The sequence below is a fragment of the Balearica regulorum genome, chromosome 1, assembly GCF_011004875.1.
Source record: "Balearica regulorum gibbericeps isolate bBalReg1 chromosome 1, bBalReg1.pri, whole genome shotgun sequence".
In the NCBI taxonomy this organism is placed as follows: domain Eukaryota; kingdom Metazoa; phylum Chordata; class Aves; order Gruiformes; family Gruidae; genus Balearica; species Balearica regulorum.
In genome coordinates, this window is record NC_046184.1 from 108,180,779 (window position 1) to 108,199,963 (window position 19,185).

Below are 19,185 nucleotides of genomic sequence, written 5' to 3' on the forward strand. Positions count from 1 at the left end.
GCAACTCTACAGCTCCAGACATAGTGTGCCTATACACCTTGGAACAAAAATTCTCTGGAGAAACAGCACTTGCACTGATGTTGCAATCCACCACTTGCACTAATGCCATGAGCTAACTTAAAAGCTGCAAAATATGATGCAAGTGCACTGTTAAGTCTTTGTATAGTCTTCACGGGCAAATTGTGTTCACTTTTCTACACGTTTCCTTAAGAACTTAAGTTGAATACAACTAAAAAGTCCTGTCTGTGATATGGACCAAAGTAGATTTTAGTGGGAAAACACCTTTCCTGCCCTGCACAGGGGACCTGAAAAATGTTTCAACATTTGTTTAAACTGATTTTCACATGAAAATTCCCATTTAGAGGTTTCTAGTTTATGGTCACTGATTTCGAGTTAAAAAGCAGCAGGGTATTTGAATAAAACACAATACAGTGCTTTGTAAAGTAAAGCTGCTCATCTGATTTAGATTGTTTCATTTCCAGCTCCACAACTCTCCATTTCCAGTCAGTAGCCTTGTTGAAGGCTATGTGCCCCTAAGTTCCTTGAGATATTTCTGTTGTCAGAAATTTATATTAATACCACTGATGCAAAGAGCCCGCTAACACTCCAATAATGGCAAGTACACAGGAAATAAAGCAGATTTAAAAACCATCAAGACAATGCATTTTTCTCATTTATTCAAATCTTCTGCAGGAAGTAAACACTGAAAGATTTAAAAAAACTTCACACTGCAGTATGTACAGTTTTGTGACATCACATGAGGAAATTAATTTCTAATAAAAAATGAGACCAGTTAGATAAATTACTGAAGACACATCACAATAAAATCGGTTGTGGTAAAATCCCGCATTCTTATGTATGGCAATGAAAATCAATATTCCTTTGTTTTACAGGGATGTAATAGTCCTGGTACAATATTTCAATTATGCAAAATGGAGTCCTGAACTTACATGACCGATTATAGACGTATGAGTACTTCATGTTTTAAAAGTAGTTTTGCGATTTGTTTTTTTATTTTTTTCCCCCAGACCCTTTTGATTTGAAGCACATTCTTTCACAAAGCTAAAATACCACAGCAGAAGTCATGTCCAGAAGTGGAATACTGTTGTGTTTTGAACTGACCTGACTTGTTAAGACTTTTTTTTTTTTTGCCAACGCACAGATGCACAGGGTCCCCCATGCACTTTTCATGCAGCAGGTAATCACAACTTTAAATAAAAGTATTTTTCTATACATTCTTCCAGACTTGCAACTGTATACATACATGCAAAAGTTTTTAAACCTATGTGATCATATTTACACTTATACATGGAATATACATAACAAAAAAGATTAAAAGGGTTTTTTTCCTTTGTATTAGAACAATACAAAATATGTATTTTTCATTAAGGAAACCACTATTTACATCACCTTTTAAAAACCAATTTCAACATATTATAATAGGTGTAACAAGTCAATATATTTACATTATATATAAATATATATAATATATACTTACCAGTTTACTCCTCTGTAAGATGTGGCAGAGAACAAACTGGTAATATCATGTCACTGACGTCAATGAGAGCTGTAATACTTTCACCAACATTTAACAGGGAAAATTTAAACCATTCATTTCTTTCTTTTAAAAACATTTGTAAATTAAAAATTTAAAAACATTACTAAGAGTAAATGGCTAAGAAAAGTGAAAGTTATGGCTGAATTCCCTTTTGATCTCATAATGTTTATAAACTTCTCAAACTGAGCCGCCCGGTTATGCGGTATCAGTAGAGAGAAGCCCTCCAGCAAAACACCTTTGATTCTGTCGTCATGTGTTGCCCCCCATAATTTCCTCAAACTTTGGCAGAGAAGACACTAGAAATCTGGTTATCTCAGTCCCGTACGCTTTCTTCTGGAAAAAAAAGGCGTTATCTGCGTGGCAATTGCAAGTCAATCCCCAAATCTAGCTAGCTTAAGCACTACACTGCCACAGTGGATGAAGCGGCATGAGCCTGTAGATGCCCCCTCAAGCAAGGCATTGGGCACTTAGCAACCCAGCTGCTGCTGCTGCAACCATTTGCAGTTAAACGAGGGTAAAGTTAATTCAGGTCTAAGTCCCAAGGGGCTGCAATTGTAAGTGTGGTATAGACACATCCCTGACGCACTTCACTGCTCCATGAGGTGGAGGCAGCTTTCCCCCAGCAGTCTCACCTGTGGGACTGGGTGGGAGAGAACTGGGACACGTTCTCCTCTCCCTCCCTGTTCTTTTGATGACAAGATCGTACAACAGCACCCATCAATCCTGCATCTCTTTGCCTACACAGCTACTTCTGCCAATATCTGACAAGGCCCTGTTTTTCTTCAAGTCTGTAGTCTACGGCCTAGCTGGAACTTCAGCCTCCCAAGTTTGCAGAGCTATCTTTGACACTTCCACTTGCAGACTGAGGAAGCATATTAGGGACAGCCAAAATGCATACCCTAGTAGTAAATGTCTACTGTACCAAGGAGACAGGAGTTGTTGAGAATACCAAGTGTTACACTCAACAGATGACCTTGGTCTGTCATTCATCTACAGGGACTGGTGGAGATCAAGGATCTTTCAGGTGCTGGGGAAAATGTGGCCAAGCCCTACTGGTCCTTCTGCTGGTGCAGCAAACCCAGCTCTGATAGAACAACTGAGAGGGAAAAGTCCCCAAGAAGAATAATGGTGACTTCTTTTTATTCACCCATGCTACAGGATAAATGATGAAAAAGCCTTAGGTCCTCAGGTTTAAAGGCTGTAAATGTGGATGGGGTAGATTTTAAAGAAGACCTCTCTTCCCTAGGGAGAGGTAACATCAGTGATACTGGAGAATTTCACATAGAAGACTGTTGCCCTCATAGCAGCTGTCTGAAAAGCATGCAGTTGACATGCCCTACACTCTTCTCAAGGGCCTCATCGTTATATTACGTGCTGCTTGAGATTGCAACGTCTACAAGAGGTAAGATTCTTCCATGAATGGCATGTCCTAAACTTAGATTCTTGTCTATTATAGTTTACTGACATCTGTGAGAGTGGCAATACGCTTTCATTACCATCACCTACAAAGAAAACTAAATGATTAACTGGTCAAACTGTTAAGATTTTAACTTAAATGTTTTATAAAACTTTAAAAACTAAATATTCAAAAGTATATATTATAGCAATAGACTACCATAGAATAAATACATAGGTAAGCACACTCTTAGACTCCAATATTACTTTTTGTTAGGGTTAGACTCTCCTCCCTACTTTTCAGCTCAAATTTGTTTTGATGAAGTCTTTCCAACCAGATTATTTCACATCCATTCAAGCTGCATTTTCCTGTGGAGCCCTTCAAGTAGATTATAGCCCTGTATTTACTCTGGGGACCATCTATTATTCTATATTATATATATTTCCTACCTATATACATGTTGTTTCAAGAAAAATAATCAATTAAGACTTTAAGAGACATTTAATGGATGGAACAAATACTATCTTTTTAATATTTCTGCTGGGATGACTCATATAAAAAGAATTCAGTTCCACTGTCAATCCAAAATATACTTTATCTCGTTAATGATTATTCTGTGAGACATTTGAATTGTCATTGGGCCACTTATAAATGCAATATTAAAGACAAAAAAAAATTATTTTTATATTATACTTCAGACAATGACATTTAAAATGATATTAGATTTGTGTGAAGGTTTTAAAATATAAATCTTCTTTGTACAGCCCATTAATATATTACGCTTCACCCAAATAACATAAAAATATATCTTTAAATCGCTCTGTTATTTCTCATATAAACCAGGGGGAATGTTTTATATCAGGTACTGCCAAATATTTGTGTTCCCTAAAAGAAGGTATCCCCCAGGGGGTAAAACTGAATAGTGGTGCATTTTCCAGCTGGCAGACAGGAGAATTCCCTTTCAGCAGGGACTGCAGTGGAAAGAAGGGAAACTGATCCCGGGCAAGGCGCAGAGGACACGAGGGGGACAACAGCTCGCTCTGTCTCTGTAAGCCAGCAGGCCGGGAAAAGGATCTCTGAAACCAAACCAGAAAGAAAAGAGCAAAATGCCTCATCGCTACGCAAACATGAGATGGACAGAAACAGCAGTTTTGTCATGTAATCGGCTCTCAATAGTGAAAACAGTCAAAATTAAAACAGAATGTAGTTTTCATTAGCTATGCAAGCCAACTACTTAGCTGTCTGCTGAGAGCATAGGGGACTATCAGTGAAATCAGAAGCTACAGAGAACGTTTTTTTCAGGGGAGTAAAAAGTTCAGCAAAACTTATGGTTGCCAATAATGCATATAATTTAGAGGAACTGGACTTTGTCCTCCTCCTCCCCTCTGAGAAATAAGGGCTGCAAATGGAGTTAACACTGACAGCGTTAACAGGAAAGCCGAGCCGCGTGGCTCTTCCCTAGCCAGCAATTCTTCTAAGGTCTCTCAGCTTTGACTGCAATTTTCAGTTACTCCCATCTCAGGCCAATACTGCCAGATGTTACAAATCACAGCACAGGTGGGGATTGAGGAAAAGGGCAGAGGAGGATTTCTCAGACACGTCCCACTATCCATTACAGAACATGACAAAACCACAATTTCATTCTCAGTGCAAACTGAAAAATTATTCCAAAACCAGGTTTTCTGCAGTGCATTAAACCATGCATCAGCTGTTCCGAGAGTAATAAATATTGGCAGAATATGGATTCTTCTCCCTGGTTGTAGGAAGAGGCCAACGCATTTTTCATTAAAATCCTATTCCATCTTTGAGTGGAAGTCTGATGTGCTGCTTTAGCACAGTTGGTAGTATTCTGCAGGGGAAGCAGGATGGTGCTAAACAGACAATTCCACTCATCCGCTTCACAAACTTTCCACCATTTTCCTCACCAAATATATGAACTAAGCTTTCTTAATCACACTACTCCAAAAGGCATTTTGACTCTCCCCTTTTAAGCAGGGAAGTGACAGGAATGCGCCGACAGGAAGACTCATGCAGTACTTGCATGGCCTATGAAAATCTGCCTTTTGTATAAAAACCTAAAAAAACCCCTTAATCATAACTAGTAACTCATAACTATGGCTAAGGATTCTGAGGAAGGCAGTTGTCAAGAGCAGGGCAAGGAAGAAAAATAGATTTTACACCACTATTCCGGCAGGACCACAAACAAGATTTAAAAATAACAATAAAAATTTTGGAAGCACTAAAAAATACATTTCAGTGCATTTCAATTATTAACACTGACACAGGTTTTCCAATATGACGAGCTAATACCTTGGACGGACAGCTCCATTTCTGAGAAGTTATTCTTAAAATTTCACAAAACATATTAAACATTCCCAAAAAAAAAAAAGGTCTCTATGCTCAGGCTTCCAAAAAATAAGGAGTATTTTACAGGGAGGGAAGAAAAACGCAGCATTACCACCACCTAGGCTGTACGCTTGCACTTTATGCTATACCAAAAACTTGCAGATCCAAGTAAGACTCTGATCAAAGAGTACTCATAACTTAATCTGATACATACAGAAATGTCTTGTACAAATTACAACCTTTTTAGTTTCCTTGTGACAATCTACTGTAAAGCAACTTTTATCTACATGTATTTTAAATAACATCACCAGAAAAATAAAAAGTTTATCAAATGAAAACATGTTTCAATTAGACCATGCTTTTCTAAAATCATGCTCGATTTATACAGTAGTCAAGTTTGTACTCATTTTTATTTTTTTCTTTTTTTTTTTTTAAAAACAAAGATTCAAAACCACTGATTGTAAACTCACTGAGGAGGCTGTAGTTTATTCTGGCTCTTTTTTGATTGTTAGCACTTTTTCCAGAAGTCCATGCATTTCTCCATTCACACCATGTTGATGAGAGGTCTTACTCCCCATATGGCTGTTGTAAGGGCTTCTTAAGTTACTAAAAGGAGTTTTCAGCTCTGCATCGGATGTCAACTCCTCTTTGATTGTAACATGAGTTGAACTATTGGTATATGAAGGTTCATTCCAGATTTCTTTGTCAAAGTTACTAAAAGGAGTTTTCAGCTCTGCGTTGGATGTCAACTCCTCTTTGATTGTAACATGAGTTGAACTATCGGTATATGAAGGTTCATTCCAGATTTCTTTGTCATGTGCTTCTTGGCTACTAACAGAGTTGCCGCCTTTCTGTAACATGTAGTACAATATTGGATTGGTTTTGGTCAGTCTTGGAGAGTCTTTTTCATAATCATTCTTGTCCATACCTGTGATCACCCATCTGATGGGCCCTTTTTCACCGGGCACGGGACACATGTTAAACTGGTCGGACTCGAGCCTAGATACTGTACTCCCCAAATGTTCAGGGAAGGGGGAACTGGCAGGACTTTTTACTGCTACAGGATACTGAAATGTTCTATGATCTACACAATTGTTCTGTTGCACAGGGCTTGCCATTAACGAACTCACCGACGAAATGCTGAATTCAGGTTTAATAACTGTTGCACTGGTTTTGTTTCCTTTTTTCTTGCCCTCTGTTAGTACATTATTCCTATGTTGTGACAGATCTCTCTCACAGTTTTCTGAGAGAAGCAGCTGTTTCAACACATTAAAGCCTTTACTATCTCTAGACCAACTCCTATTTTCACTTTCGTTATTTGAACCATGACTTACAGCATATTTAAATTCAGCATCACTTCTGCTGAATTTCAGTTCTTGCTGGTTAAGCAAAGGCCCGTATAGTGCCTCTGTAGGAGAAGCATGATTGTTTGCAGCATCAGACACATTACTTTTCATCTTTTTTAATGGACTTTCCAAAGGCTCAGTGTGAAGCTTCCTCTTCTTCGGTACTGTGCAAAGACTCTTTGATTCAAGGTGTGTCAGCTCATTGTTTCGGTGACTTCTGTCCAGCTCATCTGCAGGGTAACTGTCTTGATTCTGTCTCAGCAACCTACTTAGCAGGCCATTTTTGGAAAAAGAGAAATCCTGAGGCGAAAGAGGCTCAGATTTCAACTCCTCGGATGCTGGAGAAGCAGCTGTGTTCCTCTGCAGTGAATGAACAAATCCTTGAAATTTGTTACCCTTGCACTCTCTTACTTGTTGTGCATTTGAATTATACGGAACATTTGATTCTTCAGATGGTTCAGTTTTTATTTTCACTGTCAATATTTGCTCATTCAAAGCCTTATCTGTCTGTTCTTGAGAACTTTCATCTCTTAAAAGCATCCTCTCTTTCTTTTCACTTTTACCTTTATTGGGAGTTCCCAGAAGCAGCTGAAGGACAGTGCGCCTTTCAAGGAGATTTTCTATTTCCGAACCTGGAAGTCCTTGTTCAGTGGGTGCAGGCTGACAACTGAATATTTTGTTATTTTCTTCATGCGTACTCAATTTATTCGTAAGCAGAGGGCTGTTCAATCTGTCAATCAGGCCTACAGGTTTATCTGTGTTCCCTGCCAGCAGCTGTTTGCTAGCTCTTTGTTCTTCACTTGACATGGAAGTCTGCATGCCGCACTGAGCGAGGTTCTGCAACAGCTTGCTGGCACTGAAAGCCGAAGAGTTCTGGGGACTATTGTTCCTGCTCAGCTTGGTTCCTTGAATTTCTTTGTTTTTAGAAAGGTCTATCAAATGTTTAGATGCGGGATTCACCAGCCTGTCCGGCTGGATGCTGCAGGCATACGGTGGCGAGCTATGCTTGATAGCTAACGATTGGTGCGAGAGATCGATAGGTGAGTCTGCTTTTGTAGAAGCCAGCAGAGGTGGAGTGCTTAACGGCGTCATTCGATTTGCACTGGGACTGTCAGTAACAGGAGTCCTTTTACCAGTCTGTACAGTGAATTTTGCCACATCAGCTGCACTGTGTGGTCCCTGAGGGTCATGACTCTTGTCTACCTTTTCTTCACTCTTATGGCCAAGTAACAGCTGAAGCAGTGTTACTTTCTGATGAGGATTCAGCTTAGAAGCTTTTGGAGTGTCTTTGTCTTCCTTGTTCTCTGGACAGGAAACTTTTGGATCCCAGTTATGAAGCAAGGACTGAGTCAGGTTATCCAGTGATGCAGGTGGACCCGCATCTGGCTTATCTGTCCTCTGTTTAAAGGATAGGTCTATAGGAAGACAGTTAGAATGGGATCTTTCATCATCACTGCTGTCGTCTTCCGTAAAACTAGGATTGTTGTCTGAATACTCATCAATAGTTGTTGGTGTGCTGCTGTCTTCAAAAATGCTGACTCTCTCACTCTGTTCATGCCCTTTTACATGTTTGGTGGTATTCTGGCTTTTCAGTAGATGCAAGAGCAAACTGTTGCTGGGAGAGGTTTTCAGGTTACGCCTTTCCAAAGTACTTTTGTATCCCACAGTTTTGGGAGGTGAATGCATGATTCCCGCTGAACTCTGAAATGGTGCCATATTGCTTTTGCTAGATGCTGTTTTGGTTGATGATCCTGTCTGACCATTGAGATGGCTTGTAATTCCTTTTGCTAAACCAAATTGCCCAATATCTTTCTGAGCACTTTCTTGTAATCTGGCCATAGCTGCAAGTCTCTCACTTGCTACCTGATTTGCATTTTGTGCTTTTAAAGCATGTTCCCTGGAGTACTGCTGCAAGTGAGCTTCACTTGAAAGGAGTAAAGCTAGCTGGCTGCATGCTACGCTGGGCTTCGGTGAAGCAGCAGGACTAGATCGTTTCTCTACCATGCTTGCAACAGCTTGTAATCTTGCAGCACATGACAGTGGCTCGTTGATCACTTTAGGTCCGCTCTGCACCGCATGAGGAGATTCGATAAACCTCTCTTTGGGCAGGTTCTTTGTTATATCAGGCAGGCTGTTGTCCAGCTTCTGATCTTTTGCTTTGCTCTTCTTCAGCAGAGTCTTCAGGTGACTGGACGCAACGCCATAGCACCTTAAATCCTTCTCCACTTGTAGAGAATCATGGCTAAGGGAATACCCTTGCTCCTTAAGGCTCTGCCTAATCTGCTGTGACAGAGCAACACTCTGCAGCCTAGAGCTGAACGACTGAAGCAAAGAGGCAAGTAATGTGCTATCCTGTTTGCCTTTAGGCACATTTTCTACCATGCCAGCTAACAAAGCTTCCTTTTTTCCATCTAAATCCACAATGGAATCAGACAACCGCCTTCTCTTTGCTGCATTCCAGTCTTCGGAAGACTGCAACAGTCTTGCTTTTTTGAGGTGCAGCATGCCAGATCCCCGATATGTATTTGTGTTAAGAACTGGACCATTACTTTGACAGCTGGGAAATATATTTCCAGAAATCTTAAAGTTTTGATCCTCTCCACTATGCCCAGTAGACTTTTTGTCAACTGCAGTACCTGAGCCTCCTGCTGCTTGATGCATTAGTAATCCCTCTAGGTAAGTTAGAACAACAGAATCCTGGTGCATCTCAGAGCCAAGCTCTTCTCCATGAGTCATGTTCAATAAAAGTTTCCGAAAGGGCTCTGGTTCTATTCACTTCAAAGGCTAGTTTTGCTGTAGCTGAATCGAGATGCAGAGTTAAGAAACAATAGGTAGATGTCTATAGTGTTTTCTCACAGACTTTCAGAAACAATACAAAATGTCATATTCCAAGCAGGCTTCTTCTACTGGATGCTGTTTGATGAGCCAGGTTTCCAATCATATCAATCTGCTGCTATCTAGAAGATTTATGAAAGATGTCTAGGAGGAGCATTCAAAACAGGGTTCCACAGCAATCAAGTTCCATTAAGTATTTGCTGCCTTCTTTCTCCAGGAAGCCAGCTTGTTTTTCATCTTTTTCCATCTCTGCCAAGCACATAAAATTCCTAAATGAAAAAAACAAAACAAAACAAACAGAAAAAAACAACAAACAGAAAAAAAGAAAGATTTAGGATAAGATCTAATTGCATAAGACTTTCCTTTTTTTTTTTTTATTTTTAAACACATTGTCTTAGACAAAGATTCAGAATATATAAGCAATAACTACATTCCAGAAGAAGTTAAAAATCAAGTAATGGACAAAGTACATGGAAACTAATTTAAAGAGCTTTCTGAAAACAATTCTGAGACAGAAAATTTTAATAGAAAAATCAAGCTTAACTATCATAAACATAGCTTCCTACAACTGTTCATCAAATTTCTCTATCCTACAACTCAAAATAAGGAATAGCACACAAGTAAGGAAAATCTTAAATCACTCTAAGTACAGTTTTTAAAAAAAAATATATTGGGTTTTACTTCACAGTTGCATTAACCTTTCTTCTTGTTATGCAAACACACAGGACATGCAGACTATCACTCTAAAATAGAATTAATGGGAAAAGGTTTGTCAAAAGCCAAAGTTTAGGTTCACGTTCAGTCTGTTTTCAGATAACAGAATAAGTAGATTCATATATATGAGAACATTTTTGTTTGGCAGGAAGATGATATTGCTAGAAACCAAGTTGTAACTGCTGCCCAGGACTATCTAGTAATGCAAAACCTGGTATGATAGCACAACAGGGAGGAAATCTGTTGTTCTTGCAGCTCCCTATAAGTCATTGGAAGAATCATGTGATATGAGCGGTGAAAAGGGTGCTTCTGATATAACATCAATCCTGATAGCAAAATTATCCCTTCGTTGGAGGATTTTTACCTTTACATTCTTTCCATGTATTAAACATATAATTGTAAAAAACCCCTTCCTTGAAGTCTCGATATTTTCAAAGAGCGTAGAACATCTCTACTCGATCCTTTCTTGGATGAGGCAGTACACTATATAAAGCTGTTTTAAAAGCATCACAATGGTGCTTATGCTAGATGCTTCTCTTCAGTTTTAGTTATATTACTGGTCAACAGCACTGTGAACAGTTCAGTCACCACAGTTCCATATTGAGATCACTACACCACACATATCTACTCACCCCTTCAGTTCTAATCTGGCATAAATATTCAGTATGAGCAAAGACAGGTGTCTTTCCACATATCTAACTCTGCAATTTGCTTGCACAGACTAACAGCCCATTGAAAACTCATACTTACAAATTTAAAAAGGATGTACACAGACGAAATCCTTGCCTCCTTAAAGTGAATGAATATTTTATGATTGATTGCCCAGAGGCTATTTTTTAATTCAAAAGCTACAGGCAACTAGAAGTCAGAAAAATATCAGATCTGAAAAAAATAAAGAATGAGAAGAACAACTAAATAGCTGTAATGTTAACAGCCCATCTATCCCCCTGTGCAAATACTCCCTTACTAGATTTTATGTCATTTAGAGAAACTCTAAAACCTGAGCTATCAAAAAAAAAAAAAAAAAAAAAAAAGGATTAAAATGCCAGCAATGCATTGTAGTGTAAACGTGTATACCCATGTATCAAAATATCAAATGAAGAGACCCCAGCAATAGCTACCAACTCACTATTTCTCTCAGAAATACATGTTTACATTAACCGGCATTTACGTAAGTACCTGTAGAAGACACATACTTGAATCAACACTGTAACTACAGCTTAAATGTGGATTCATCTAATTAAAAATTAGTGATCATCCTACTGTTCCTTCAAAAACCTTTGCACCTCTGGGTAGACTTTTGCAGTTTCAACCCAAAACAGATTAAAATCAAAATAACCAATCCTTGAAAAAAATCGAGGTTTCCAATGTTTCCATCAAGTATCCACCAACTGTAACATCAGTACCCCTAGACTTATTTCCTCAAATATTTGGGAGTGTACTTTATCTGGAAAATACAATTTTCCAACTTCCAAAAATAAACTGTTCATCTGCAGCCACATTTTCATATTTCAAAAGGAAATTAAGCTGACAGCGTGCTGTTCTTAAAAAGGAGTGAGTAGCATTTGATACCCTGTGTTTTGTGTTTCAGAGAATAAAATTGAGATTTTTTTTTCAAGATTTCTTACTATCTGATAAAAGTAAGCCTTGCAGGTCACGTTTACAATAAAGCCCCAAACAAATGCACCATTAAGCCAATATTCCATAAAGCTTTACTCGTTACAGGTCTGGGTAATTAAAAAAAGACAATGCATTTAGGCAAATCTCTTGGGTACTCAAAAAGCCTGTTGCAGGAGATGACAATTGTAGCCCGCACAGTTTACATGTAACAACTACTCTAAGAAGTGTTTTGCCACCTTTTTTTTTTTCTTAAATTACTCAGTGTGAAGGAAATATTGATAATTTTACAGAAATCGGGTTGAGACAAAGGAGCCTTCATTAACGAGAACGAAATCTGAAAAGCCCTTAACATGTAAAGAATGGGACATCAGCTATCCTTCTGAAGAGCCTGTTCTGATCTAGTGCTGCAACAGGTATTATTACAGTGTTATAAAACCTTAGGTGACCTAATGAACAATATATAAACATGATGAAGTAATCTGTCAAGAACTGAAGTTACATTAAAAAAAGTCTCTAAATCCACACCTCATTTGTGATGGAAAACCAGGTAGTAAATTTCGTAGTTTGAAGGCAATCTTGTAACTAAGCATTTCCAGTGAGTTTTGAACTGAGTACGCTTTTCTTCCACTATCTGAAGCGTGGTCATGTGGAACCCGAACCAGCTTTGGAAATTAATGTTTAGCTGGACACTAAGGCAACCATTCAGCAACCTTTTAAAAACATATAGCCTGTACCAAAGAATTTCCCTGGACCCACTGAAATGTTAGTAATTTTTCTCGCTATTAAATATCATTCCAGAAATTACCAAAACCGAGGAAAGAAAGAAGAAGAAGAAAAAAAGAATGTACAGAAATAAGGCAGAAGGAAGAGAAAGGAGAAGTCATACAGCAATAGATCTTGCATGTCCCAGTAAGGGCTGAAGTAAACTTACTGCAGTTAGCCTCTAACATCAACCTCTAATATCTATGAATCTCTAGACCTAAAAATTATATTTAACTACTGTGACAAAATAAATTGATAAAGTTGATGTACTTTCTTGACCACATAACTACAGTATATGCACTCTTCGTTGTTGCTTCAACTACCTTCTCCCAGACTTCTGCTTCCTAACAAATAAAAAACCCACTTGTTTTGCAGAGCCTATTTTCAGAACCTCCAAGAGCACACACGGACCACAGCTCATTAAGCCATGTTTACCTAGACAGAACTAAAGCAGCACCAGGATTCACAGCACAAATGCTGTAACCTGGGGAGGCACTCCCCAAGCGGAACATACCATGGGAAATCAGTCCTACAGCCCTCTAAAGTGTGCCGAGGGAGACACTGTGGGCAGAATAGGGAAGATAAGAGAATATTAAAATGTACACTGAACTGCATATGTCCAGAATATTAGTTCTATTTTCGCAGTTGTTGGAGTTTGTTTGCAAACTACAGGTACACTTAACTGTCACAAAGATTGTAAAGGGATGATAACAATAAACTTTAAGATCCTTTGCTTTGCTTACCATAAAGTATTACTGCTGCAAAAGGTAATGAGATTTCAGAATACATCTTCTCACAGGTTAAACCACAGCAACATCTGAGCCAATGCCTTTTTACTCTGACCATTTATTTATTTTTAAAGAATTCTTTGAATTAACAAATGCCTCACTGTAAAACCTAATTGGATACTCTAAACAAACAGCCTCCTAGTTAACCCAACAGATACTCAGCTGCTGCCATTTAAGAAATTAAGAACAGTTCGCAATTTAAGCTAGCAAAATGACATCTGTAAGACATTTTTCCAATATCCCAAACTAGTATTTCTAGTTAAATCTCGTTGCTAAATGGAACAGAGCGCCAGAGTACATTAACAACACTAAATTAGTAATATTGAGTAGGAGGGCTACACAATCTAATGGACATAACTCATAAACCTTGATACTATCAAGGTCTCTTCTTGTGTAGTCTTAGTTCAAGCTCTTATGAAAAAGTCTTATAGAAACTACTAAGGTATTTGTTTAGGAAATTGGCAATGGCTAGCAGATTGCCCACATGAACACTTAATAAAAGAGAGATTATCCAAATTCATGCACATTGTTAGAATGACTAATAGAGGTTGAGATGTGTGTGTGTATATATATATACACACAGATAAAGGATTTTTATTAACTGCATTTTAGAGTTCTTTAATGACTATTAAATTCCTGTAGTAATTTTATATTCCATTTTTAAGCTGAGTCAAAACATGAATTTGTAGAGCTGAAATCAACCTAATCTCTGAAATTAAAATCTTTTGTTATTTAATAAATTCAGTGTTCTAATGGTTAGAAACTACTGGAAGAGCCAGAAAAAGTCTCTCCCTAGCTCACTGCCTTCCCATTCTCATATTCCCAAAAGTAAAGGCTACAGCCCACCACATCAACCAATGGCTCAGACAGTCATTTTAATTATTACAGATTTGAGGAATGCAGTACAGTGATTACAGTGGCAGCTTGGGATCCAGGGGTCCAATTACTTGCTGTGCTGCAGACAGGCTGTCTGACTTCTGGTTTTACTTTTCTGTACCCTGTTTTCCCAGATGGAGTAATAATAGATGAAACTTCAGAAAGATAATTGAGGATAAATATATTAAAGGCTGTGTGTTGCTCAACAGCTCCAGGAGTAGCACTGAGTAAGTACCTAAAACATAGGATTTTAAATGATTCCCCATCCTTATAGCTGTCTGCAGCGAAATGCTGCAGAGCACAATGGAATTAAGGTCTCCGCAAAAATTCCTAGAGGCACTGGAAATTGCAGCAGGATCTTGCAGTGAACTAAAATGAGTGTGGAAAATGAGACTAGCTGTCCCAGAATTATTTTGTTATTAAGCTCAATTTGTACTACTTTGATTTTAACGGGCAGGAAGGATATATTCAGAGTGGTGGTATAAACACTTCAGTTGACTCTTTTTGCTAAGGTTATAAGCAGTGAAACAGGCCTGATTCAACAAGGCAGGGTACCAAATCCACAGAGCTGCAAAAACCAGTGGGTACTTCAACCGCACTTAAGCATGTGCTTTAAGAGAATCAAGTATTTAAGTGCTCTGCTAAATCCCTGCTTTATGTCAGAAATCTATTGAGATGAATGGAGCAGCTGAGACCTCTTCACAGTTTTGATTCAGCCTGTCAAGACAATTTGAAGGTTCCCTTTGCAAATGTAATTTAGAAAAAGCAAAAGTGATCAGATGGTGGAGCAAAATTCAGCAATGAACAGGTGAATTCTTCCATGACTGCACTCAAAAGAACTTGGGAATCAACAAGCCTTTTTTACAATAAATTTAAAAATCCAAGGTCCTTTCCTACAGTTGTAGGATATTACTTTGAGAAAGCAAAAATAGGCTTCTTCCCAGGAGCTTGGCACGTTATTCACTCCTTCGTTAGGCCTACTGACTGACTCCTAAAGACATTTTAAACATGGAAAGGATAGCCTATCACTTTTAAAGAGCTGGGTCAGGAGAGGGCACGCAGGGAATTGTATTGCAGCAGTGGCAGAAGCCCCGGCTGCTGCCAGGATTTCTGGAGGGGCTCCCGAGGCCCTGACCGCCCCGGGGAGCCGGCGTCCCCCATCCTGGGCAGGGGTGTTCCCTCGGGGTTGGCGCAGTCCTGCTCCCTCCCGCAGCACATGGCAGCAGCGCTCGCTCTGTAAAATATCCTCTTTGGGTAACGGCGGGGTTAGCGACAGCCACGGCTTCACGGCTAAATCCCGCACAAGGAGCCAAAGCGGAAAAGCCTTTTTCTCCAATTGTTTTGTGAAGCTGCATACTGCCAAACGCAGTCCTGACCTCGCTTTTGTATGAAGAGTTTTAGACAACAGAAAAAGCTTGGGTTTTTTCAGTACTGGGGGGGGGGGAAGAGGGTGCGTGGAAGGGAAGAAACCCACGCCAGTCCAATCAAACCTCCTGATGATTTTAGCAGCTTAAATGGCAGGTTTTTGAGAAATACTGCAGAAAACCGATTCCGTAACGGTTGATGTAATAGCTCAAAGAGATGCAAAGTCTACCATTTTACAAAAGCACACAAACCGCAAGTAACTGAGAAGTCCTAAGTCACATAAAATTGACACAGACACAGAACCAACAGCACAGCAGGCACAAGAAATGTTTTTTCCTGCGAGAGTTAAGATTTGACAGACCACTGGACTGAAATGTTAGCGAACCAACAACTGTATGAGGAAAAAAATCACCCAACTGTGCTGGCTGTAGAGACTATTTCGACTTAGGCTTTAAGAGACTGCTAAAATGTAAATGCTAATTACTGTCGTTGTTAATTGTGGCCCCAGAGGCACATAAGGAAGGGTAGGCCGTTCCTACATATTCCCTCTGGGGTGTGGAAAGGGGGATTCAGACACCTCATCTCAGTGTCCCTCTGCTCCTCAGATTTCACATGGGATTCTCCAGAGTCCAGGAATCTGTGACTCACCCAGCCCATGCAATACCACCTCACGGCAACAAGGAGCTTTGGGATGATACGTAATATATATCAAGGGGGAATATAATATTTCCACTGTCTGCTTAAATGAGGTGTGGAAATGTCAGAGAGATTTTCGTATTTATGCAGACAGCCTTTCGGGAAGGTGGCACAGCAGGCTGCACGCGTTTGCGCCCATGCAAGGAGAGACGCACAAGTCAGAAAGCCTCAAAACTTGGCGGCAACGCATTTTCACGTGAAAGACCAAAAGTCCAAGCAGCGCTGGCTACATCGCAGCTTTTACCCAACCCTGGGGAGGCACGTTGCAGAGAAACACCCACCTAGCTCTGATGCACGGCTCTCCTCCCTGAGAGAGGACAGCACGAGCATGAACGACAGCAACCCGAGAGCGGCGGTGCTCGGAGGAAAGGGCATGTCTGCACTGCAGACTGGCGCGTACAGGAGAGAGCCAAGACAGCTCGGGTGCTCCAGTAAGCCTAGCCTGGTGGAACGGGACCCTGCAGAGGTTAGCCTGCCCCGAGAAGCAGGGCATTTCAACACAGCACTGGTCTGCCACAACTTGTCCGATGCTGGTGCTCAACCCATCCCAGCTACCTCTTCCAGAAAGCAGGGCACAGCTTACATGAGGCTGCAGGCAGACATTGCTGCTTAAGTTACATGTGATTCATGTTGTTGAAGCTTAGTTCACAAACCTAACAGGAGGGAGGGGAAAGAGGGGGGGAAAAAAGAAAAACATCCAAACAACAGAAAAATCCCTCAATCCAACACCAGCCCAAAAAATAAGCAAACCCTCAAAACAACTGAAGTAAGTAGATGGGGAGGCAGAAATGGGGGATGGATACAAGTGCCCTGAAAGCTGAGTTTGTGAAAGCCTTAGTAGCAGCTCTCAAGGTTTACAAGTACATTCAAGCACTGTACACAGCTTAATCCAAATCTGGCCTGCACGTCAAAACCTCCTGCTAAGAAGTTCTGCTAAGTTCAGAGACAAATCACATGTGTGGCCATTTTCCACGCTTTTGGCACTCTTCAAACAATAGCTAATGTCAGCCTACCTTAAATTACTATGTCTTATTCTAACAAGTAAAATAATTGAGCATCACAGAAACAATAACAGATGTGGAAAACTCCACCCTGTTCATATAACTTACTATTTACCCCTGTAACCGAGTAGTTCACAGAAATTTCTCTCAACTCCTTAGCACAGACCCATGCACATATACTTGTTCTTACATAGAACTGCTTCTCCAGCACTATTTGTAGTTCTGTAACAGTACTGTAAAGGGCATCTTTGAGTTCATTTCTTGATCGGGATCTGCTAACACTCAGACATGAACTTAGAAACACACTCTCTGCTAACTCTTTGCCAGGTGCCCTATGAAGAGGAACAGACGTTCAATCTACAAGTGCCACCCATGAAGGAATCGAGTATTTGACATCTAAAACTGCCCCACATGAGTCACTGCTCAATGTCTTGTGCTACTGAAGACAAAAAGGGCAGAAACTAAATAAGGCAGAAAAGTTACACTCCCCAACTTCCAGTAAGGACAGGAATTCAGAAGTAGCACGTATCACTAAATCTCAACTAACCTGGGTAGTGTGTTGATGAAAGCTCAAAAGTACAGTGAGGCTTTTGGTTGAGTCTTCTTATTCAAGAGACCAAGAGCAAACAGGCACAAAAATATATACCAAGATCTCTTTTCAGGATAGAGGGGTGGATAATATACTGGTAAGTACAACAGAATGGACAGAGGATTCATCTTTCCAATCCTTGTAAACCACTTGCCTAAAAATAAGCAATTAAAAGGAAACCAACAAGCAGATTCCCATTCCCTCCAACACCTACAAAACCAAATCACTTACTATGCATTTAACGCTACATCACCTCCCCAAGAATGAAACTTGATTAATATACAGTGAAGAAATCAATGTCCTCTTATGGACAATCATGCTTTTGAGTTACGATCAATGCATGCAGATAATGCATTTCCACACAACTCTGCCCTTCTGCTTGTTGGATGGATCTAAAGATACAGGCATTTATCCACAGCACTACAATAAAACTGTGCACTTCTTGGATTTGTTGGAATTACTGTACTACTTAGGTGATTTGTCATATGATAAGTCACTTCATGTTACTTTAACCAAGAACTGGTTTCACAGACGCCAAACTGTGACAACGCACTAAAAAGTAATGTGCAGCTTTTATTGACAGTAGTAATTGTGTTCCACTTGGGACCAGGCGTCTCATACTTAGTTATGAGCCAGAGCCCCTTTGTAGGCTTTTCAACAGAATAGGTTTCAGCTAATTGAACACAAATATACAGTAATTCCATAGCAAGGTGAAGTATAGGATCACAGTTGCATAGTATTTAATTATATGTAAAACCCCACAAATCCATGTTAAAGACCCAGATGAGCTGAGGGGGTTTTTTCAGTGAGTGGAAGGACAATACAGTTTCTATTGTAATACAAGATTTCAGCTTATTGCAGATGAAGTTTCTAAAGGCTATGGACACAGAAAAGGCTCATATAATTTCAGTTAAAAGTGGGAAAGGAAAAATCTGCATTAAGCAAGAAGGTCTTTACTAGTTCTTTTACAATAAAAAATAATTTTTTTTCCTCTCTCCAAAGTAGCAATAAAACCAAGCTGAATTAAAGATAAAACAAAAGAATCAACTTTAACAAAACCTGGGGAGAAGATGCTAACAACATCCTATAAAGAATGTCACAGAAAGTCCTCATCTTACCACTGTACCTGAATTAATCTGAAAACATTCGTAACAAATCCCTAAGTAAAATACAAAATGCCTTTTAAGTCACACAGATGTACACAGAGATGACTGGTGAGTTAATAATACCCTCAAACATTAGGAATTGGGCTGCAACTCAACCCTTGCCATGAGTCAAATCAGAACAATTAAA

At 39.6% G+C, this 19,185-nt stretch overlaps 1 protein-coding gene across 4 annotated transcripts in view; it reads right to left on the bottom strand.

The window, feature by feature from the left end:
* Nucleotides 1-640: 640 nt before the first annotated feature.
* NRIP1 (nuclear receptor interacting protein 1) overlaps nt 641-19,185 on the bottom strand; it is a 78,210-nt gene continuing 59,665 nt past the window's right edge. For 3 of the 4 annotated variants that reach the window (XM_075769708.1, XM_075769739.1, XM_075769717.1), the window contains one exon: nt 641-9,750. In XM_075769708.1, coding sequence (XP_075625823.1) covers nt 5,786-9,382 — 3,597 coding nt within the window. In that variant the 5' untranslated portion in view covers nt 9,383-9,750 and the 3' untranslated portion in view covers nt 641-5,785. The remainder of the gene's footprint in view (nt 9,751-19,185) is intronic. The other variant, XM_075769728.1, reaches the window with a different exon arrangement.